This window comes from Centroberyx gerrardi, chromosome 5, assembly GCF_048128805.1.
Source record: "Centroberyx gerrardi isolate f3 chromosome 5, fCenGer3.hap1.cur.20231027, whole genome shotgun sequence".
Taxonomy (NCBI): Eukaryota; Metazoa; Chordata; class Actinopteri; order Beryciformes; family Berycidae; genus Centroberyx; species Centroberyx gerrardi.
Genome location: NC_136001.1, coordinates 23,647,713 through 23,671,348, shown reverse-complemented (window position 1 = coordinate 23,671,348; position 23,636 = coordinate 23,647,713). Strand labels below are relative to the sequence as shown.

Here is a 23,636-nt window from a genome sequence, read left to right as displayed (position 1 = left end):
GGGGTAGACAATTTTGTGTGTGTGTGTGTGTGTGTGTGTGTGCTCCATGCGCGAGTTCAGCAGTCTAGTAATGGACAACCAGACAACTAAAAGGACCTGATTATATTAATAATGATTTAACTCTCACCATTTCTACCAACCATCCCCCTCTTTCTTCTTTCCATTCCCCTTTCCCTCTTTCTAGTTTGTTCATCTGTAGGCTGTCAGGTCAGAGGGTTATCTCTGTTGATGGTAAACAGATGTGTGTGTGTGTGTGTGTGTGTGTGTGTGTGTGTGTAGTAGGTGGAAACAGCTGAGCCTTCAGCTGACCTCTGCGGCCCTTGCCCTCATTGGTTTCGGAGAGGTCATTCTGGAGAGCTGTGTGTGATGAAGACACACTGCTGTGGGGAAAGGGGATTAGGAGAAAATGAGAATCTCTACTGAAACATTGTAAAGAATTCTAGAAAAAGTAGTTTGTGATAACATTAAGTCATTAAGTATTAATGGTTACTGTATGCAATACAATGATGTGTATTTATGATCTCTCTGTGTGCATGCATACGTATGTGTTTCTTATTTATTGTAGTTGTACAACGAGGAGATCCTCGACTTGTTTGACGCAGCCAGAGATCCAGACAGCCGAAACAGGAAGTCCAACATTAAGATCCATGAGGACGCCAGCGGCAGCATCTACACCACTGGAGTCACCTCCAGACTGGTACAGTCGGAGCAGGAGGTGTGTGTGTGTGTTGTGACACCTCCAGGGGTGTTTTATTTTTTTTTCTGGGTTTTCTTGTTTCAAAATGGTCAAAACTAATACTGATTTGATATTTCTTATTTGATACTGGTTCTAATACTCTTTTCAGACCTTACTTTCATTGAATTAAAGCACATTTCATTATGCGTTTGAATAATTACTTTCAGTCTAATGATTTTACATGCCATCTGCTTTTCTAAATAAAATCAGACCACTTCTCATGAAAATGCCCAAACAAAAGAAGAAATGTTGAGTTTCCATTGTGGGCATTTACATTTTGGCTGACACGCTCATCCAGAGCGACTTACAACAAAAACGCAACAGTAACATAAGCTTTAATTCCTGTCACCAACAATTACAAGCAAACAATAATAAAGAGTGCAACACTCAGCTCCTCAATGCCCTTATAATATTCCATAGAGCGATCATGTGAGAGTGAATCCTAGTGCAGTGGACAGGGTTTGCTGTTAAGATTTGAGTGAGCTCTGACAAACCATGAGAGCTGTTCTGGAAATCCCCAGGTCAGTTGCATGTGGTGGTTGACATTGTCAAACACAACAGATACTGTAGGTCTAGGAAGATAAGGACTGAAGAGAGAGACTTGGCTGTTAACAGGCCGCCTCTAAGCCAGACTGCTTGGACCCATCAGGCTATTTTGTGAGAGAAAGGAGTGATACCGGTCTGTAGTTTTTGATGTCAGATGACTCAAGGATAGGTTTCTTGAGAAGTGGCGTGACTCTAGCTGACTTGAAGGCGGTTGGTACACAGCCAGATGTCGGGGACGAGTAACAATGGTAGTCAGGAAGTGGAGCAGATCAGCAGTGACAGTCTGGAGGTAGGAGGATGGGATGGGGTCAAGAGGGCAGGAGGAACGTTTGCTGCTGGAGATGAGTTTGACGACTATGTCTGGGGGGAGAGGAGAGAGAGATGACAAGCCGGTGTCAGACAGGTTAATAGAAGAGGCAGGTAGTGATTTAGAGGGAGGAGAAGGAGCCTCTGGTGTCGTCAACTTTCTTCTCAAAATAGGGGACAAGTCTTCAGTAGAAAGACGAGGGGGGAGTAGGTGGTGGAGGGTTGAGAAGAGAGGAAAAAATAGAGAAATGTCTCCGGGGGTTAGGAACAGATTATCACATTTTAGAGAGGTAAAGTTGGTCGATCTAGCTGCAGAGACAGAATCGGAGGAGGAGGAGAGGAAAGACTGAAAGTGGGAGGGGTCGTCTGACAAGCCAGGCTTGTGCCACTTTTGTCTCAGCTGCAAGAAGCCGTGTGCGTTCAGTTCTCAAGACTTCAGACACCCAAGGGGCAGGTGGAGACAGACGGCAGGTCTGGAGGAGAGACAACAGAAAAGGTCAAAACACAGTGAGAAAGCAGATAGAAATGTGGAGGTGGTGGAGTCAGTGGAGAGGAGAGGACAGAGGAGGAGAGGGAGAAGGAAATAAAATGGTAGACAGAAACATAACAAGGTGTTGCAGAGACATTATTAATGGAGCAGGCTCTAAAGAAGACAAGTCCAGCTAGTCCAGAGTGTAGTAGGATGCAGAGGGTGAAAGAAACAGGTTTCTCTAGCAAGCCAGCAAGTGAACCTGGGGGATGATAAAGGCATCTAACAATTTGAAGCTTTTTGTGATCTTTTGATACCTTTTAAGATTTACAGTCAGTTTTGCTACAAACATTTTTATGGTACAGGTATAATTTTTTAATACCCCTTCCTATAATTCACCAGTTAATCTTGTACTTTTTTTGGCTAATTGCTTTTCACTACTTCTCTTCAAGATATAAGCTGTAACCAAATGTCCCCCATACTGTGTGTTGTGCAGCTGTTGCAGTGTCTGAAGCTGGGTGCTCTGTCCCGGACCACGGCCAGCACCCAGATGAATGCCCAGAGCTCCCGCTCCCATGCTATCTTCACCATCCACCTCTGTCAAATGAGAGTCTGCCAACTGCCTCGACTGGTAAGAGATGGAGTGAGGGGGGGAGGGGGGAGCAAGAGAGGAGAAAAGGATGGGTTGAGCGAGGAGAGTCTCATTACATCTTCATAATCCATCTCTGTTAGATAAGAGTCTGTCAACTAGCAGATGGAGGAAGGGAAGAAGGGAGGGAGGGGGTGAGGGGTTAGGATAGGATATGATGAAAAAGGGGGAAAAGAAATACACGTTGAGAAGAGAAAGATAGAAAAAAAGTGAGAGAGGGTAGAGCAAACAAAAAAGAACGAAACAAATAGAGAAGGAAACAAGAAAACAAATTTAGCAATATCAAGTTAGAAGGGGTGATTGTAAGGAGTGAAATTGCTCCTCCCAAATGAGAAACTCAAACTGGTGAACTGCTTCTTAGCTTACTTCACTGTATGTCTTTTATCCTTCTCCCTGTCTCCACTAGGAGAACGGAGGAGGGGAGAACGGGGAGTTGAACGGTGTGAGCTCCAGCTCCATCGCCCAGCCCGAGTACGAGACGCTGATGGCCAAGTTCCACTTTGTGGACCTGGCCGGGTCGGAGAGACTCAAACGCACCGGGGCCACAGGAGAAAGGGCCCGCGAGGGAATCTCCATCAACTGTGGACTGGTGAGAGAGACATAGACAGTGTGTGTATGTGTGTGTGTGTGTGTGTGTGTGTGTGTGTGTGTGTGTGTGTGTGTGTCCATATGCATGGTTGTGAGTGGTGTGACTGTTGTGAGACTGCTTTTTTGATGTCAGTAAGCTAAATATGTTAGAAAACTAGTCTATGATGAATTTGTGTATCTGTGTGTGTGTGTGTGTGTGTGGTAGCTGGCCCTGGGGAATGTGATCAGTGCTTTAGGGGACCAGGCTAAGAAGGGAGGCCACGTCCCCTACAGAGACTCCAAACTCACTCGCCTGCTACAGGACTCACTGGGCGGCAACAGGTACATACACAAACACACGTACAGAAAAATCATTAACATCTAAGATTGCGCATGAATGTGTGCTTACATACTGTACACTACATTGAAAACTGCATGACAAATGCAGACACCAAGGTTCCCACTGGTCATGGAATTTCTGGAATATCATAGAAGTTTGAGAGGTGTACTATATTCCAGACGGGGAAAGTCAGGGAGTTGGATAAATTCCCTGACACTTTACAGGAATATGGCAGAATGTATTTTGCAACTTTTTTCACACATTCATCGCATTAGCTGGTGGTTTTCAGCTGATTTTCTCCACAATAATTCCAACTGTAGTGGAGACCAGACTGTTTACCCCTTTAGATATTTTCATAGCTGAAAAACAACATTAACAAACCAGGAAGGAAGATTTTTTTTAGGTCATGGAAGCGCCCCGCCTTAGTTATGGAAAGCCGTGGAAAAGTAATGAAATTTTACATCAGGGCCACAGTGGGACACACAAATACACAGACACACACACACACACACACACACACACGCACACGCACACGCACACGCACACACACATGCACGCACACACACACACACACACACACACACACACACACACATTCCAAGTAAAAGTTCATGACATACTGTACACACAAAAAGACACAAAACAGACAGATTGATGCTCAGAAACCACGTCTCTCGCTCCTCTCCAGTCGTACGGTGATGATCGCCTGCGTCAGTCCGTCGGACCGGGACTTCATGGAGACGCTGAATACACTGAAATATGCCAACCGCGCCCGAAACATCAAGAACAAGGTGGTGGTGAACCAGGACAAGACCAGCCAACAGATCAGCGCCCTGCGTGCTGAGATAGCCCGCCTTCAGATGGAACTGATGGAGTATAAAGCGGTGAGAGATGGAGGGATGGAGGGAAGGAAAGAGGAAGGAATGGATGGTGGAAGGCAGGAAGCATTGTGGGAGAGAGAAACAGAGAGGATGTGATGGAGTAAATGGGGGGGAAAGAGGGAGGAGGTCAGAAATACAGCTAGGGAGGGATGAATGAATCGGGGGAGAGATAAGGAATGGAAGGTGGGGGGTTGAAGGAAAGAGAGAAAACGCGTGACTGTAACTGATGATGTTATGAGGTGGTGAGAGAGAGGGATGGATGGAGGGGAAGAGGAGGAGAGGAGGTGAATGGAGGAATGATAAATGTGAGTGGTGTTGAGTGGAAAGAGACACAGACGGCACTGATGGGAATGATCAGGTGCAAAGCAGTAAGAGAAGGCAGAGTGGAGAGAGAGGGAGTGCAAGAAAATGAGATGCCATGCCTACAGAAGGAGCTGTTCATCAAAACTGAAGGAGATCATTGAAGATTCAGCAGCTTTTGACGTTATAATATAGACATACATTGATCTGTGTGCTCTAATGATCATCTCCTTCAGTTCTGCTGAGTGTACTTTTCCTGAGAAGCTCCGGATTTGCTTGCTTTGAGCTGGCCGAAGGACTGGGGAGCTATTAGGACCATTATACAGTAAGAGGAGAGTTATGAAGGCATATCAAGAAAACAACGAGGTGTGATTGAAGGAGATGAGACAGGAAAAAGGGAGGAAATTGAAAGAGGGTTGTAGGATTAGTTAAAAGGAAAGGAAAGGGGACAGAAGGAGGAGGAGGAGATGGGTGAATGTAGTCCGAGTCTGTAAAGATCGCTTTCCACGTTTTCATCAACTCTGACCTCTGAGGTTACAGGAAACGAGGGATCGTTAAGCTGGTTTGTCAGTCTATTATATGATTAAGAGGGTTACTATGGTTACTAGAGGTTAGAGTTAATGCGTGGCCATGGCGAGGGACTGTGACTTGACAACTCGTTGTAATAAGGGACGTGATCTGACTGGAGTCTGCAAGTAATGGAGCGTTGGATTGGTGGAAGTAATGGTGTCTGCTGGCAGTGACTGGATTAAGTAGTGACTCTGTCCTATACTTATGGAACACCATTTTTTTAAATACATTTTTATGGAAATAATTACTTGTCAATGGGTATGTGGGGTCCAGCTTTGAAAGGTTAACCAATGATTAAAGAAAGTCTTTTTCCCTACAATGCTTGTGGTATTCAAGGCCAAGGTCATTATTATCATGCTGAGCGGTGTCTTCTCTGTGCAGGGGAAGCGTGTGGCAGGTGAGGATGGTTCGGAGGGCTTTAGTGACCTGTACCAGGAGAACGCCATGCTGCAGAGAGAAAATGACACACTGCGCCTCAGGGTAAAGGCCATGCAGGAGACCATTGACCACCTCAACACTCGTGTCACACATCTGCTGGCCAATGAGGTCAGCTCACTGCTCACCAAGTCAGGTACGTGAGGGAGATACATAATTATATAACTGTTTAAACCCCAGCTGAACTCCAATGCCCTGTGTTTACCCTTTTAAATCCTTTTTTTTTATATAAGTATATCCATGGTCAACGTCTTGCACGTATTCTTTATTTGTTGTTACTGCTTCATTTGGGCTACATCATTTTTGTATTGAGTGACCATGGGGATGCATTGGAACAGTTTTTAAATGGGGCATCAACTTTTCTTACTGAGAGCGTTCTGTGGCCTCTCCATGACTTGCCTTTGACCTTTGACCCATAGGTGAGGGCAACGCAGAGATTGGGGATCTAATCCAGAACTACATCCGAGAAGTGGAGGAACTTAGGTAAAGTCTCCAATCTTGCCAGGATGCCTGCCTTTATGCACTGCCATCCATTGTAGCCTAAAAACTCTTTTAGCCAGTGAACTTCTCTGTATGTGTTGCACTCCGCTGTTTCGCCATACACTAACTAACCCTCACTGAAATCATCAAAGGCTCAAACTGAAGTTGGATCCTAGCGCCAACTTTGCCACCTTTTCCCTTTCCCCTTTCCTTTGCTTTGTTTTTTTTTGTAGTAGAGACATTTTTTGGCTTTGAAATTGGTACAAGGAATGGCAGTGAATTATAAACATGAGTTGTAAAAGTAATTTGAAGTTGTAAATGGTTTGTTTTCATTTGTATTGCTTAAAAACATTGCAGCAAACATTTTCTGCACCATGAATTGTTATTAGGGAATTACTTTACATCAGCAACTCCTACCTTTCAAGAATCTGTGTATGTATTCCCTTAACCTATACACTCAAAAATACAGATTGGGGCTTTAATCAGCACATTATAAGTCGGGTGAAATATTATTACCAGTCTTTCAATATGACAACATTTTTGCCCTTCTCAAAACCACCAAGTACACAGAAAAAAACCCATAAGGGAATTAATAGCATTTTTGTCCGATCCTCTCTCTCTCTCTCTCTCTCCTCTCTCCTCCCCTCCTCCTCTCCCAGATCCAAGCTCCTGGAGAGCGAGGCCATGAACGAGTCTCTGCGGCGCCAGGTGTCCCGGCTCTCCTCTCGCACCCTGTTCCCCTCCTCCACTCTTAGCCCAGCCCCTGGCCACCCCCCTGGCTCCTCCCCTGCCCCCATGTCCATGGAGGCTGAGATGACGGACGTGATTCGCCGAGCCAAGATGGACATCGAGAGGCTGAAGAAGAAGGAGAGGAGGCAGAGGAGGATGAGGTGAGGAGGAAAGGAGGGGATGGGGAAGCAGAGAGCGGGGTGGGGCGGGTGGGCGATGTTGGGATATAGCTGGACTATGAAACAAAACAGGACTTTGTTCACCCGTAGACTCAAGTTCAAGCTGTGCCTTTAAGCTCCCTTGTCCTCATACAGTATCTCCAAACATTTTGGCACGATATAAATTTGATCTCTCATCATTCCCCCCTAAGCCCTTGTCTGCGCACTCTTAAAAGATGTGAAAGCTGAGAAAGCACGATAAGTGCATTGATTGCTCCTGCCCAAACACTCACTCTTCCCTCCTCATTGCTTTTCCCTTCTAGATTAAGAGGCACATCACAAGTCGATTAGGGCTTTGGAAAGGCAGCGTTTGAATAAAATTGGGATGCGGCCAGGGCTGTGTAGTAATGCTGGCATGGACACAAGAAGGTCTAATTCACTTGGCGAGTGGGTCATGAGAGAGCGAAGGGTACAGGCACATACATAGCCCAACAGGCTAATTGAGCTTTAATAGGACAAGGATGAGGAGGGAGGGAGAGGGAAACGGAGAGATGGGATGGGTGATGACCGGGGGGTTGTAAAAGAGGGAGTGATGGGAAGAGTAAAATTGGCAATAAAACGAAAAGAGCTAAAGGGCAAGAGGGGGGTAGATGAGCTGAAGAAGTCTTTGCTAATGACTTCAGAGGTCTGATTTCTCTGTGAGCATTTGGCAACACTCCCAAAGCCCTAACGGTGGATATTTGGAGCATATGACATCTCAGTTATGTGGAAGAGACAGAGGGTTTCTAATGCATGGTAATGTACAAAAAACATTCAATATACTAGATGAAGTGGACAGACTTATCAACGATAGGTGAAAATTATAATTCTCATTAATTAGATTACACTTTTGAAAAAAAATTATGTGTACCTTTTTGAATTCCAGTTGTAACCTGACTTGACTAACATGCTTTTCCCCTCCTGCAGTCCAGAGCTGGAGAAAGGCCTGAAGAAACGAGTGAAACTGCACGCTCACGAGAACGGAGAGAATGGCCAGAACGGGCAGAGCGGGGAAAATGGACAAAACGGACAGAATGGAGAGATCGATTCAGATGACAATAACACTGAGGTAAGGTGCTTATGTCAGCATTTAGAAGCATTTCATGCTAAAAACAAACAGATGAGAGTCTAATGTGTATGTGTGTGTGTGTGTGTGTGTGTGTGTGTGTGTGTGTGTGTGTGTGTGTGTTTAGGACATTATGTCTCCCCTGCAGGAGGAGAGTGGTTGTGATGAGGATGAGGGGGAGGATGAAGAGGAGGGAAGGGAGGAGGACGAGGAGTTTGACAGTGACGAGAGCCTGGTGGATTCAGACTCGGACACTGATGAGAAAGGTGTGTTTCTAACATCCGTTATTACAGAGTGACCAGACCACCTCTCATGTCCTTTTAGCATTTACTGCCACCTTATCTGCATCTCCACTTTCCATCAGGACATCTTTTGTTTTGTCAGACAGTTCACAGTGAAGCTGGAGAGGAGACATTTTACAGTGTAGAATGAGCTGGATTTGAACTTGCACTGCATGGACAGTTTCCTGAACACACAGTTAGCCAACGCCTGTTTAAAGTCAAACCAATCCAATAAAGACAACAAAAACAACAAAATTGTAATGGTAACTAGCATTAGATACATAATGTAATAATGTTATACAAATGAGGTGATGACTGCCAAGAGATGACAGCAGACGAGGAGAAACTGAAGCTAAAACTCACCTTCACAATCGATGAGGTAACTTTAGGTGAAGAACTTGCAGCCTTTCTCTAGTTTAGACTCAGGAGTCAATGAAAACAGGTCAGCAAGTCTTCGTACTTCACCAATGTTAATTTTGGGCAGGTTGCGGGCCTATGGGGCTTTAAACTCTTCTCTGCGTTCTATCTGACCTTTGCCCTCTGACCTCCAGCCAACTTCCAGGCAGACCTGGCGGACCTGACCTGTGAGATCGAGATCAAACAGAAGCTGATAGACGAGCTGGAGAACAGCCAGCGGAGGCTACTGATGCTGAAGCTGCAGTACGAGGAGAAGCTCATCCTGCTGCAGAACAAGATCAGAGACACGCAGCTGGAGAGAGACCGCGTGCTGCAGAACCTCAGTGAGTAACGGCATCATGGGAGACGTAGTTTATAGATATGTGTTGTGTAGACAGGAACAGGACTGCATACGACTGAACTTCAGTGAGCAGTGGAATATAGACTGAGGATGTCATGCCATAAAACAAACAAAAAAAACTTGATAGAGACTGATCAAGGTCATCTTGTGTTGATGATTATGGGTAATGTAGTCCCATAATGTTTCATTAACATTGTCCTGTGTCTGCATAGTGTCCATGGAGAACTACACGGAGGAGAAGGCCAGCCGGATCAAGCAAGAGTACGAGAAGCGTCTGAAGGAGATGAACCGCGACCTGATGAAGCTCCAAACTGCACAGAAGGAGCACGCGCGCCTCCTCAAAAACCAGGGGAGGTACGAACGGGAGCTGAAGAAACTCCAGACCGAGGTCAATGAGATGAAGAAAGCCAAGGTACAGAGAGGGGAAGGAGTGTGGAGGAGGAGTGGGAGCGTGCATGAGAGAGAGTGTGCATGCGACTGTCTGTTTGAGCAGGAATAAAGTGTGTTATGATGACGATGCTGTCCCTAGGTGTCACTGATGAAGCAGATGAAGGACGAGCAGCAGAGGAGGAGGATGGTGGATGCTAAGAGGAACCGTGAGATCGCCCAGCTCAAGAAGGAGCAGCGACGACAAGAGGTTAGGCTGTGTGTGTGTGTGCTTGGGAGGGAGACACCTGGCTTCATCTGTCTCACCAAAATTGGCAAGAGTCATATAAAGTGTTATTTCATATAAACACATTTCACCTGCAAACTAGATTTTGCAGTCTTTACAAACATTTTCCTGCTATTTCAGCACATTTCAATGTCTTACACAGAAATAGAAAGAAATATTGAGAAATTGGGTGCAAGATGTGTACAGTATGTGAGTGGCAGGCCTCCTTGCTGCTATCTATGTACCCACACAGTGCATCTGAAAGACCCCAGTCTCCCTCCCTCCTACCCCTCCAGTACCAGATTCGTTCCCTGGAGTCTCAGAAGCGGCAGCAGGAGCTGGTGCTGCGCAGGAAGACCCAGGAAGTCACCGCCCTGCGCCGGCTGGCCAAGCCCATGTCGGAGCGCGTGGCCGGGCGCGTGGCTCGCTGGAACCAGCCTCCAGACTCTGGAGCTGATCTGTCGGCCAGCACCACGGCCAGCAGCTCCGAACCCGAGTTTGGGAGAAGTGTGAGCGGGATGGTGCGCCAGTGGAACAACAAGAACAACGCCTACGGATACATGGGAGAGAGCGAGGGGAGCATGGACGGAACGCGGATCATTGGGTAAGATCGGTCGGTGTATGCATTGTGCGTGTGTACACATGTGTGTGTGCCAGCGCTGTGTTTAATGACATTGTGCTACATAATCGCTGGTCAGTTAGCCAGTCAGTCAGCCAGATAATTAGTTAAACAAACCCATAAGCCTGATGGACTGCTGACCTTTTGCTAAGTGGATGAAGTTTCATTCAATTTCATAGACAAAGGGCACTTTATAAAGTCATTTATTGAGTTAGAGGAGAAAAGACCCACTTCAATCTGTGTTTCAGCAGAGTGTTGCAGAAGTGGACTATAAAACAGATAGATTGTTGCTCATTCTGCTTGTCAATGGGGATGATTATCTGTTGCTTTCCCTCCGGACTTTTGATTGTTGACTCTGAGCTTTATAGTTGTTTATTGTCATTTAATGGCACTCTATTTGTACTTGTATTTTTACTTTCCCTGACTTCCTACCTCCTTTCACTCCAACTTTCCTCTTCTCTTCTCTTCTCTTCTCTTCTCTTCTCCTCTCTTCTCTTCTCTTCTCTTCTCTTCTCTTCTCTTCTCTTCTCTTCTTTTCTCTCCTCTCCTCTCCTCTCCTCTCCTCTCTCTTCCCTCGCTGTGTGTTTCCAGCAGCAGGAAGAAGCTGCAGCGTAAGCCAGGGGGCCTGGGCAGCATTGGAGCGGTTGGCAGAGGCAGCAGCTTCACCAAGTCTGCCCGTCAGAAGTGGCAGGCCCTGGAGCGTCGCATTCTGGACATCGTCATGCAGAGAATGACCATCGCTAACGTGGAGGCCGACATGGACCGTCTTATCAAGGTAAGAAAGGCAACAGCGCTTCCTCTCCAGCTCGAAGGAAAGGAGAGAAATGCTTGCGGTGCTGTTGTCACTGCGATTACACTTGGGTCGGTGACCTTAGAGTTATTATTCTGATAGAGTGATAAAATGTAATCCCCAAAGGTTTTTATGGGGATTTAATATTGCCTATGTGGCGATGATTTGTGCTGATGGTGGCAGCGCTGGCATGACCTTGATCTGCAGAAAATAAACTGGAGAGGATGTTTCATTTGTATGAAGTCATCAACTTCCCAGTTTGCAAGGGGCACATGAGTATGAATAGTGATTTCTTAGGGTACGTGCTCAAAAATTTTGAAGGAGGAATCGAAATGTGTTTTAGGTTACAGATTGCCCAAACCATTGGGACCCTGGCACCTGGTATGGGATGCAGGAACAGGGAGAGTAGTAGTAGTAGTAGTTGTTGGAGTAATAGTTGTATTTTCTTGGGCTAATTTTTGTGAAATGTATCTTTCTAGGCCAAGACAAGCTCGTTCCCAGATATAGACATGTCAAAACTGTGCAGTGCATTTTGATCGGGTCGGGAACAGTCTTTTTTTAATATGAAATGGGTAAAACTTACCCGTGTTGTATCTGCTATGTCTGACTCTTGTCACATCAAACACTTTGCCTAGTTTATTTCTCCTAGTCTGTCGGCATAAATCCCACTTGTTTGCCAGAGTGTTAGTCGTTTGCAAGACTTCTTGTTTTCTCTCTTTTCTCTCTTCATCGCTCTTCTCTCTGGAGTATTCTTGTATTATTGAAACTTTTCCTTGAGCTCTTAAGCTCAAGGAAAAGTTTTTTTTTATTGGAAGAAAGTGAGAATGTTATAGCCTGTACCAAGATCACCTTGACTGTAACACTGCACATTCATTCAGTCTTTTATTCTTCTTTTACATCTCAGAAATAGTGTTTGCGAATGTGGAAATAGCTGTTTCTTGATCTTCCATTACTCATGACATTGTCAGATTCACACAAGGACTTGGCTAGTGCAAGGTTTCATTTGGAATTAATAATCCAATAGGCTCAAATATTTTGAAAATGTAGCTCTAACATGTTTTTTTTTGTTTTCCTGTGTGTGTGCATTTGTGTTTATGTCATTGGTGAGTCAGAAGCGGGAGGAGCTGACTGTCCAACAGGAGGCGCTCCAGCACAAGAGGGAGGTGCTAATGGCGGAGGGGGAGGGGCCCGAAGCAGAGGACCGCCTCCTCCAGGAAATCAACGAGGAGATTGAGGTGCTGAACGCCAATATAGACTACATCAATGACAGTCTGTCTGACTGCCAAGCCACCATCGTACAGATAGAGGAGACCAAGGTATGAACACACACACACACACACACACACACACACACACACACACACACCCACACCCACACCCACACACACACACACACACACACACACATACTACCTTGCGTGCTTGCTGTCCAGTTGTGTGGTGTCACAGGAGGTTTGGGTTTTCCTACAGGATGAGCTGGACTCAGTGGACACCTCCGTGGTGATCAGCTCCTGCTCCCTGGCTGAAGCACGCCACCTCCTGGACCACTTCCTGAAGGCTTCCATAGACAAGGTCAGCTGACAGCACAGGGCTCCTGAGACCTGTTAAAACCCAGAAAACATAATGAGAGTCCAAAAGTGTGTTTTTCAGGCTTGGACACATTTTATAAAATTATGAAGTTTTTAAAAAGTCACTGAAACAACACTGATGCCGTGTAAGAGTGCAATAAAAGATTACTTTTTAGTCCGAATTTGAGGCAAGATCTAACCCTTTGGAAAAAGTGATAAAGGCACCTACTGGCCTTCTGTAGCATCAGAATATTTTCTAATATCATAAATATGTTCACATCTCATTATTTTATTTTGATTGTTGCTTTGTCACATTGATGTTTACAGAACTAGTGTAGCTGTCTTGAAAAATCCAGATTTACTCTAGTTATATAATGCTACAGTAGCAAATTGTAATCATATCATTTGTACTCATTCATGTTGGGATGTCTTGAATGTATGTTCAGTTACTGTAGATGCTGCTGCTGCTGCTGTGGATGATTTTTAACTTATGGCTCCATCTAGTGGTGTCTCTTTGGATCACAAGAAGCTCAGAATGATCAAGAGAGATGAGGAGACAGTGTGTGATCACTCATGCATTTGCATTTGTTGGTCATTGAGTGTGTGTGTGCGTGTGTGTGTGTAGGGCTTACAGGTGGCTCAGAAGGAGGCTCAGATTAGACTGTTGGAAGGCCAGCTGAGACAGACGGATGTGATTGGCTCGGCCCATAATCACATGATCCTCGACGCCCTGCGAGAGAAGGCCGAGTACATCCCCGAACTCCAGGCCCTCATCCACAACGTACAGCAGGGTGAGGGCTGGTTTTGTGTGTGTGTGTGTGTGTGTGTGTGTGTGTGTGGCTTCATACTGTATGCTCTGTTCTCTCTTTCTCTCTCTCTCCCCTCTTTTATTCCTCCTCTCTCTCCCTCTTTCTCCCTCTCCTACACCTGTAATGTATCACATACTGGATCCTGACCAGCTGTGTGTTCTGTCTGATGTCTCCTTCCAGAAAATGGCTACACCAGCACAGACGAGGAGCCCTCCGAGTTCAGCCAAGCTTCTGACAGCAGGTGAGGCTGCAGTCTGCTCTCTTACACAATATCCTTTCTCTCTCTCTCTCTCTCTCTCTCTCTCTCTCTCTCTCTCTCTCTCTCTCTCTCTCTCTCTCTCTGTCTCTTTTTCTCTAACTCTTTTTTCTCTCTTCCTCCAGTGTATCTCAAATGAAAGAATCCAACAGCCAGGATGATTTCAAACTGAAGGTACAGCTGGTTTGGTGATAATAAAGTGCATATTTGTCATTCATCCCTTGAAGCTATTGCAGCTGTGGCATCTGGATAGACATATGCTACATAGACATATTTAAAGCCAGATCCTTCCTGTTTACCCAACAAAAGTATCCTCTCCTTAGTTTCCTTGAATCCAAATTTTAATATTATAGCTGCATTTTTCTCAATGTAGTTATATTTCTGCTGGTGTCAATGGTCAAAACATTAGGTAGTCTCAATGTCTCTCAATCAATATGACACTGTATGTTGTTAAGTGATGTTTATGTTTTTGCTGTAGCATTCGTGTTTGGTCACTCACAGCAAGTTTCTTTTGCCAACAAGTCACATGGTTTAGTGTCTAAACCTCAGAGTAGCTGTCTTTCTTGTTTGCGACCACAAGGTGGCAGTATAGGCACACGCTTCAAATTCTCCTACTTCCCAATGCCTGATTTGACATTCTGTGGAAGAACCCCGATTTGATACTGATGTCCTCTTTTATTCCTCTCCGTCAAACAGTTGTTTATATTCTGTTTTATTGCTTGATTGTTTTATTATTTTTAGGTTATTTTTGCTGTTTTATTGCTTATTTTCTATTCTATTGTGCTTATATTCACTTTTCCTTTTCCCCTACTGAATCCTATCACTTTTGCCGCTGCAACAACCTAATTTCCCCTGTGGGATCAATACAATTTAATCTTATCTTCATCTTATCTCTTTCTTTCCCTCATCCCACACATTTTCTCCCATTTCACTCTCTCCTCTCCTCTGTCACACACAAACACACACCGTTTCCCACCCAGATGGAGCCTCGTCTGTCAGCCCAGATGAAGGCGGTGTCAGCGGAGTATCTGGGTCCTGTCCTGGACCCCTCGTCCAGCAGCAAGCAGCAGCACATCACCAAGTCCCTGGCCTCGCTGACTGACATCCAGGAGGACGGCCTGGGCCTGGTGTCAGGCAGTCTGGGGCTGAGCCTGTCCCTCCGAGACCCCTACCACAGAGACCGGGCGTCCCGCACCATCAGCCTGCCTGTCCGGGGACACACCTTGTAAGTCCTGAAGATCTAAACAATAGTGATAAATGATGAGGGTTACTATCAAACACATCCTCACTTACCTTCCTGGAAGGGGAAACATGTTGATCATGAAGGATGTTCACCCAACTGCCAATTCCTCACATTCTTGACTGCAAAGTTTCTGATGATAGCGTGCTGCTGTTATTATTATTATAATAATAATAATAAATTGGATGGCTGATAGACTTGTTGAGGGCCCCTCCACCACGGCTTGGTAGAGCCAGCGAAAGCCGATCACGTGTCCAACTGGACAACTGATCCATGGTCCTGTTTTATAATTGTTTTTTTCTGGCAGCACAGTCTTGTGGACAGCAGCCCTGAGCACATGGAACAATCAGAACAATAAATCCTAGAGAAGAAAACAGAGAAAAATATTTCTGAAATAAATAAACAAGGACATTACAAACAACAGGAATTGCATTAATAAAACATCAGTAAACATAAAGTAACGTCTGACATGACATCCTTTTATTCTGAGCTGGCAGTGTCCCCAGAGCAGAACAAAGCAGAGCGAGTTTCCTGAGCTTAGGGCCAACTAGTCCTCATCAGATTGCCTTTATGTCAAAAATACATCAGCAAGAAAATAAACAGGTTTTTACATTTCATTTCCTGAAAAGATGACTTTTTTGAGGCAAGGTTGTCAACTATTTTTATGTTAATTTGTCTATTTGTCTCTTAATATTTACAAACTAAAACCAGTGCAAACAAGCCAGAAACATAAAACGTTCAGGTTATGGAACTGCTTCAGGGAGGGAAAAGGGAAGTCAATTAAATTTGCATTAGTTGTTGGGGGTGGGAAACCTGGTTGGGTGTGATTTGATGTGTCAAGCAATGAATATGCCAGTTGCCTTAGTCTGCTAGAATTACTGCTAATCGCATAAAATCCTTGTTGCTTATACAAGTAGATTTCTAGGACTAGTGCCTAGTTTACATGTGTATCATCCTTTTTGTGCTTAACACCTATATATTCCCTTGAAGCTCTGCTTAGTTTGCTTGTGTGCATGTGTGTGTGCGTGCGTGTGTTTGTGTGTGTGTGTGTGTGTGTGTGTGTGTGTGTGTGTGTGTGTGTGTGCGCGCGCCCTCAGTCCCAGGCAGTCTCGGGGTTATGACACTTCCCCTATGACAAGGAGGAAATCTTACGACCGTTCGTACAGGTACATGTAACGCTCTTGCGTCCAGTAAAATCCAAGCGAATCCAAGATCGAATATATTGGCTGTGTAATGGCTCTGTGTTGCCCCCGGTAACTGAGGATGCCATGAAATAATGGAATGCTCCACCTTTCTGTTTAACTGTTTGATAATCCCTCCCTCTTCACTCTTTTTCCTTCCTCATCCGTACCCCCGCTCCCCCCGTCAGGCCCACTGAGGGCTACACTCCTCCCTCCTCCCCCCCACTGAGGACTAGGAACGACCGCAACGTCTTCTCAAGGCTCACCAGCAACCAAACCCAAGGTTCTGCACTGGACAAGTGAGTACACACACACACACACACACACACACACACACACACACACTGCTGGCCTCCAAATACCATGTGACACAATACACCATTTTAAGTCTTACATAACTGACTGTGCTCTAAAATCTGCTGGGTTCAAAAATACCACAAATTTGACCACATTGCTGGGTCAGAAGAGGAAAGAAGAACACGTTAGGTTGAATTGATTCAACTACTGGGTTGGTCTATTTAAATCCATAAGTTGGGTTGATCTTTTGACCCATGTACTGAGTGAAAATAACTATACTGCAGGGCCAGATCTCACCCGGACATTGGGTTATTCTCTATCTCATTGCAATCCCTACTTTACTTTATCATATCATATCACATTTTTCCCCATTATAGTAGTGTATTACTTGTGAAATAGCATTAATATATACACAACAATCCACGCAGAGAAAAAGAGGCAAGAAATGCCTGTGCATGCAAAATCTGTATTAACATTAAATAACATTTTAATAATGGAATTCATTAGGCAAGTTTTAAGAACCAGCATAGCTATCTAGTTATTAAAATACTTAGAGCTTAACTATCAAAGTGCTGTTTAACACAGAAGAAATGAAAAACGAGTCACTGAAAACAGATTACAACATCAGAATTACTATTTAATCTTTCACAAAACACTGAACAGCTGTCACTCTTAACTTCTGTCTCACAAAATTGTCCATTGAGCTCTCACATTAGCAGCATACAGTTGACAGCAAGCCTGTAATGAAATGTCACACTGTAATAACATTAGCCATTAGCTATTTAGTTTGCTGCGTTAACAGTAATGCATGATGTTAAGATAAAGAGAAGGTATTAGCTAACATTACACCTGTTAACAGTTAAGTCAGTTAACTTTGTTAATGTGAATCCACCATATGTGTGGCCAGAAGGCTTGTCTTTGACAAAAGTTAAGTTAATGTTAGTTTAGCTTTAAATTGGATATGGCTAATGTTAGCGCACGGCTAACTTAGATTAGGTTAGCTGATGTAGCATTAGTCTAACTCCGTTAGCTGCCAACTAGATGAAAGCCTAACTTGATTTTATACTAACTTACCATTAATTACTACTCAGTGTGAGAAACCCAAACAACCCAGAATGTTGACCCAACTTGTTCAACCAAGCAATGTGTTTACGGAAATATCCCAGACTTTTTTTGTGTGTAAATTCTCATCCAGTCACTTTAATCCCACTTTGATTTATTCCTTCCTTTCTTTTCTTCTGTTCCATGGTTTGGGGTCTTTACAAGCCTCATAGATAGGCTGAAGGTCAGGCCTATTGAGAGGAAAGTGCTCTCCTATGGGGTGAACCCTGACTCCCTTTACACTTGGCATTAACATGCATCCAGGGTGAGCAGAATGCAGTCGGATTGCTCAAAAACACATACAGTCAGGTGTAAATGCACCCAAGATGCACTGAAGATCATCTGAATTACCTCCAAAGTTGTTTTGGATGATCGGACGCATTTGGCCACATTAACAACATTACACATTAACAACAAAGTGTAAAGTGCAATGCGTCTCTAATCCATATATTATGTAGGAGCTCTGTAATAAACCTTCGTGCACAAATCCAACCAGGAAGCACATGTAAATCAAACAGGAGGACGTGAGCTCAGACAGTAACATGCTTGTCAAAAATGGATTGTCAGGACTCTGGTGGATGGGGAGACGAGGTTTTCACTGTCAGTTTTAAAGGACGTAAATATGAGAAGATGTGCGGTTTTGGCGAGGGGAAACAGAAGCCAGATTTCAGTGTGCAGATGCATTTTTATGCCAAGTATAAATATAATACAGCCACATCAGATTCTGACACCATCTGTATACGAGAGGCATGTTAATGCCAGGTGTAAAGGGGGCCAAGACTGCAATGAGCACCAGCCCGCTCTCTTCCTCCTCACAATCAATTCTAGTTTCCAGCCCTGAAAAATGTCAGCAGTTAATTTCAGTCAGTGTTTGCCTCTCCTCTAAGTTGTTTGTGTTAGTTTTGTAATCTTTATTATTCCTGAACATTTCTCAGCTTTATTGACCCCTAATTGTTTGAGAGGAAGCTGTGGGAAATGAGTTAGTGTGGATGTGTGTGTGTGTGTGTGTGTGTGTGTGTGTGTGTGTGTGTGTGTGTATGTGTGTGTGTCTGTGAGTATTTGTATGGATATGTGAATGTGTGGGTAGGAGCCTGTGGATCCTCATTATCTGGAGCAGGAGTAGGTAAATGAGTTGGTTCATGTCAGCCTTCTGTGCAGCTGTTGTCACTGGCAGCCATTTTGAATTGACTCGGGGTGACAGTGTGGGAGGATATTCATGTTTAGGGTGAAGCTGTCTTGTATCCAGTTCCCCAGGAGGACATTTCAGCCATCTTATAGAGCATGACAGTAGAGCAAGATGAGATGGTGTTCGGCTTTTTTTTTGTTTTGTCATCTTATTCTTGCAGGGAGTTTGAAGACTTCTGATTTGGTAATTGATTCCACATTTTGATGGAAGGTTGTAACATCCATTTGTTTTCTAGTGCAGACTGTTTGTGTGTGTGTGTGTGTGTGTGTGTGTGTGTAGAAATGTGTACATACACGTTCATGTTTCATACTTAAATAAATGTGTGTGTGTGTGTGTGTGTGTGTGTGTGTAGAAATGTGTACATACACGTTCATGTTTCATACTTAAATAAATGTCTGATTTTGTGGATTGTGGGAAATTTCACTGAAGATTCATATATTATTCAAAGTGAATATTCATTTGAGCCATCAATTGAAATTATTTTTAATTTAATTTAATTTAATTTCATTGTCCTCACATTGTTGAGATAGCTAAGACACTTGATGTATTATCACAAGTATAAATTCACAGCCAAATGAAGCTAGTTTATTAAAAAATAATAAATAGCTGGGACAAATTGTTTGTATGAATTTTGTTTAATTGACTGTCAAACGGGAAGCAAGTGCTACTATCAAAAGAAAGAAGATTTTGATTTTCTCTATAATCATTCATAGTACATAAGTTCACATGAGACATTAAGATGCATAAAGAATTTGCTGTGATTATTTATGATTGTAAGGATGCTATCTGTTCCTGTTTTCCCCTTGACACACATTTGACTACGAGATTGGGATCAAGGATTTGACATGAAAGTGAAAGAAACACATGAGAATAATAATGAAGAGGAATTTTAAACAGTAATCAGGGTTTTCATGTCAACTCTTTGGCATTTCTGCTGGTCAACTGGAAAAAGAAGCTTTGAATCTCAGAGATCTCCTTTTTTTTAATCTTCACATTCAATTTGAACATTTACCCTCCATGAGCAATTAACTTTAAAAGGATTTTGTCCTGAGAAACTAAAACAAAAGCCAAGACCATGACATTGACGGCCACGGTCACCACTGTAATACCAAGAAATGGAGGAATTTACAGCACCTTTTAACACTGTTGTTCCCTGAAGACATATCCAGAAACATTTAGTTTTATTATTTCATACTCACAGCATAAAACACTGGCTCTCATGGTGGTGAACCTGAGGCTATTAAATATTTATAGTATAATATAATTTTTATTGCACTGCTACACACATGCCAGTCTTTCCCCGAGCTGTTGTCGAAGAACTCGGAGGGTCTAGATTTTTTCCCTTGACAGCTTGGAGTGGGCTTGCCTGTGACTTTGATTGACAGCCTTATCCTCCAATCAACTGGATTTTCCCTACTGCTAACCCTGTCTGCTATCCCCCCATGCCTCTTTCCGTATTCCCCTAATTCCTTGCTCATGGCCGGAAAGAGTAGATGTAGGAAGGGACACTGACATCACAGGAGTCACACATATGGGTTAAACTGTAAGAGCTAAAACAACGTTGTTCATTGGCCCTTGGACCCCAGTGTGTGACTCCCTTGGCATCAGTGACTCCTCCTTGACTACCTCCCTGTTTCTTTTAGCACCTTTTTGTCTGCTCTGTTTAAACCTTTAACCTTTAAGGTTGGCTCTAACACTGCTAAGGAAAAGTCCTCAAAACCAGCCATTGGTTAGCTTGGGTACCAATTTGCAGAACGATACAAACATTACAAAGTGTTTCCAAGTGTACCCAAGCTACTGGTTCCCCAAACCATCTGGAGACATTGGTCAAAGAATACAGCTATTCCATGATTATCATTGGAAAGAGGCACATTGCATGGCAAAGTGACTGATAATCAGTGGACTAGCTTTATTGTTGACTGATCTTTTCTTAACTGTTTTATATCTAAACCCCACCTATAGTCACTCCTCCCTCTTCCTTTACATTTAACCTTTTGCCAGTAACCCTTCTGTCTTTCCTTAGTGTGGTTAACCCTTTCCTCTCCCCACCCCGTCCCCTTCTCCTGCTCCTCTTCTGCCTCCAGGTCGGATGACAGCGACTCCTCGCTCTCCGAGGTGCTCAGGTAGAGGAAATGTGTCTGTCAGTCTCTGTCACTCTGTTTCCCCATTTGCCTGTAACTCACCTGGTCTCTCATCGTGTTTCCACTAATAGTCAGTGCCTCGCCTGGCCTCTCCTCCTCTTCCACCATGGGTGGGGTCGTTGTGGTGCATGCTCCAACCTTATTGGCCTTGCTGCTTTCTTGACCCACTGCCCTGTCCACCTGTGGTGTTGTCTGTGTCTGCGGTGTCCATCGCATGCGAGACCTGAATGAATCTCACCACTTGGGTGAGACCAAAGTGCAGATCTAGGAAAAAAACAGCTAAATTTGAAATGGTGCGAATATTAAAAAACTTGTGAGGCAAGCATGATCTGTCACTTCTTAAAGGAAAAATTAAACTTTGTCATTATCTACTCACCCTCATGTCAGTCGAAACACTGGTGAAGTTTGTATGTCCACATAACACAGAGCAAGTTAGCTAGCGCAGCGCCATGTCAGCCTTCTCCAAAACAACAGAAGTGGCCGGGAACATGTTCTTTAGAGTTCCAAAAAGGGCAAAAAAATGACCATAAAACTACTCCAGACTAGTTCCAGACATAATTTCATTTTTGGGTGAACTATTCCTTTAAACAAATCTCATAACTGACAACTGGACAGATCTGCAACAGTTTAAACAACACTATTGAGTTACATTTCACAATACAGACTACAGTAGTCTTATATCTTCAGAACCACGTAGGAATGATAAAACGGATAGAATGATAAAAGCAGACATTGCTTATTATCTTCATTACAACACCTTTGGGCTGTAATGAACAGCAATTCTCTCTCTCTTTATGACTGTCTCTCTCTGTCTGTCTGTCTGTCTCTCCCTCCCCCTCTCTCTCTCTCTCTCTCTCTCTCTCTCTCTCTCCCTCCCTCTCTCTCTCACACACATACACACACAAATACACAGACACAAATAGATGTGCCTCGTACAGACCCAAGCCCCCCTGTCTGTCTGTTTTTCTCCTTACTGCAGAGAGCACACACTGATCTCCCTCCATGGTTTCATTACAGTCTGTTGGCCTCTCGGTGCTTGGCCCTAAAACATCCATTAGCAGTTTCTGTCTAGTGCAACAACACAATGCAGTCTGATACCTTCCATGAAGATGTTGAGAATAGAATATGAACACTGTTTGCCATTTGGAACAACGCCCTGCTGTAACAATTAGGCTGCTGTATTAAGTGGTGCTACAGCATGTGGAGCCTTTATAGAGCAACATGCTATAGTATTCAAACTCTATATTACCATATTACCGTCCTGGTAGGCAAACATTAGTTGTTTGTATTCAAACAATAGCCACAATGGTTGTAACAAGATGTTATGAGAACATATTGTGCTTATAGAAAGGATGATTTTATCAGGTTATATGCACAATCCCTTTTCTTTTTTAACCCCAGGACAATGATGAGATCAATTGGCCAAAGTGTTTTTCTTCCACTAACCAATCCGAGTGGAGCTAAAGACAAACCTCAGAAAAGATAATTGGGTTTCTGTCCTTCAGAGTGATAAGGTTCATTCAAATGACACTGCCTCCCAAATCCATTTATTCCCCCTTCTCTCTTTCTCTCTCTTCTGCACAGTTTATTCATCCAGAAGTCATATTAATTGAACTGTCACATGCAACCTTTTTTCTCCCCTTTTATCAAAGGTGCGCTCCCATTTCAGTGATTTGGTCTCTTCAAAATGGAATTGGAGCGAACAGAGGGAGGGGCAGATTGTATGTGATGCTGCAGTCACTCCATCACAGTCAGGTTGTGCAGCCGATTTATACGCTGTATAGATGGGCAGCAGCTGATAATCTGACTGAGATGCTGACTTGTTAGATCTCTCCACTTTACCCACCTGTGCCACAACCCTTTTCCTCGGGACCGAAAGGGGATTGGCTCTCGAGGCACTGAACTGAGAGTCAGCTCCCACCTGATTGGCGGAGATGCTGCATGTTGTGATGATGTCACAGGACACTGTGCCGTGTTGTGGTTTATTTTTGAGTTGCGGGCTGCTGCAGAGTTGGTCTTTCAGGCTGTGACTGTCGTAAACATCACACTTGTTTTAAGCACACTGCTTTTTCTGTGGAAGTCGGTCCTCTTTTGTGTTTTGACATGCATGCGTCTTTTCACTATATAATTTTTTGGCGAGTGGCTGATGTTTGACATTTTTTGATTTGGTTGGCATTATTTATGCAGTGCTAAAAAATACAGAAGGTGTGGTTTGGTGTTTGATTTTTGATTTGACTTGCATATGTTTGTGTGTGTGTGTTTGCACGGGGACGTGAGTGTACGTGCGGGGACAGGGGGAACATGTTGCCATCCTTGACAAGTTTCAAACACACGCTTCCAGCTCTGTTTCTCTATTTTGTTCGCTGTGTGCAGAAACAAATCTGTCCTAGTTTTGTGTGTAATCACAGATTCCCTTTCCCTCCTCACATCTTCTGGCTCCCCTCCTTCACTTTCGCACTCTCTCTCTCTCTCTCTCTCTCTCTCTGT

At 44.0% G+C, this 23,636-nt stretch overlaps 1 protein-coding gene across 1 annotated transcript in view; it reads left to right on the top strand.

Annotated features, from left to right (window-relative positions):
• The window catches only part of kif21b (kinesin family member 21B), a 62,909-nt gene that overhangs the window by 24,866 nt on the left and 14,407 nt on the right, over nt 1–23,636 (top strand). The window contains exons 4-26 of the mRNA XM_078283539.1: nt 566–715; nt 2,554–2,688; nt 3,113–3,295; nt 3,500–3,615; nt 4,302–4,497; nt 5,746–5,935; nt 6,219–6,282; nt 6,939–7,169; nt 8,133–8,274; nt 8,399–8,537; nt 9,104–9,292; nt 9,522–9,721; nt 9,839–9,946; nt 10,258–10,565; nt 11,172–11,355; nt 12,483–12,686; nt 12,841–12,942; nt 13,564–13,729; nt 13,928–13,988; nt 14,129–14,177; nt 14,984–15,228; nt 16,341–16,409; nt 16,613–16,723. Of these exons, the coding sequence (XP_078139665.1) occupies nt 566–715; nt 2,554–2,688; nt 3,113–3,295; nt 3,500–3,615; nt 4,302–4,497; nt 5,746–5,935; nt 6,219–6,282; nt 6,939–7,169; nt 8,133–8,274; nt 8,399–8,537; nt 9,104–9,292; nt 9,522–9,721; nt 9,839–9,946; nt 10,258–10,565; nt 11,172–11,355; nt 12,483–12,686; nt 12,841–12,942; nt 13,564–13,729; nt 13,928–13,988; nt 14,129–14,177; nt 14,984–15,228; nt 16,341–16,409; nt 16,613–16,723 (3,542 nt within the window). The remainder of the gene's footprint in view (nt 1–565; nt 716–2,553; nt 2,689–3,112; nt 3,296–3,499; nt 3,616–4,301; nt 4,498–5,745; nt 5,936–6,218; nt 6,283–6,938; nt 7,170–8,132; nt 8,275–8,398; nt 8,538–9,103; nt 9,293–9,521; nt 9,722–9,838; nt 9,947–10,257; nt 10,566–11,171; nt 11,356–12,482; nt 12,687–12,840; nt 12,943–13,563; nt 13,730–13,927; nt 13,989–14,128; nt 14,178–14,983; nt 15,229–16,340; nt 16,410–16,612; nt 16,724–23,636) is intronic.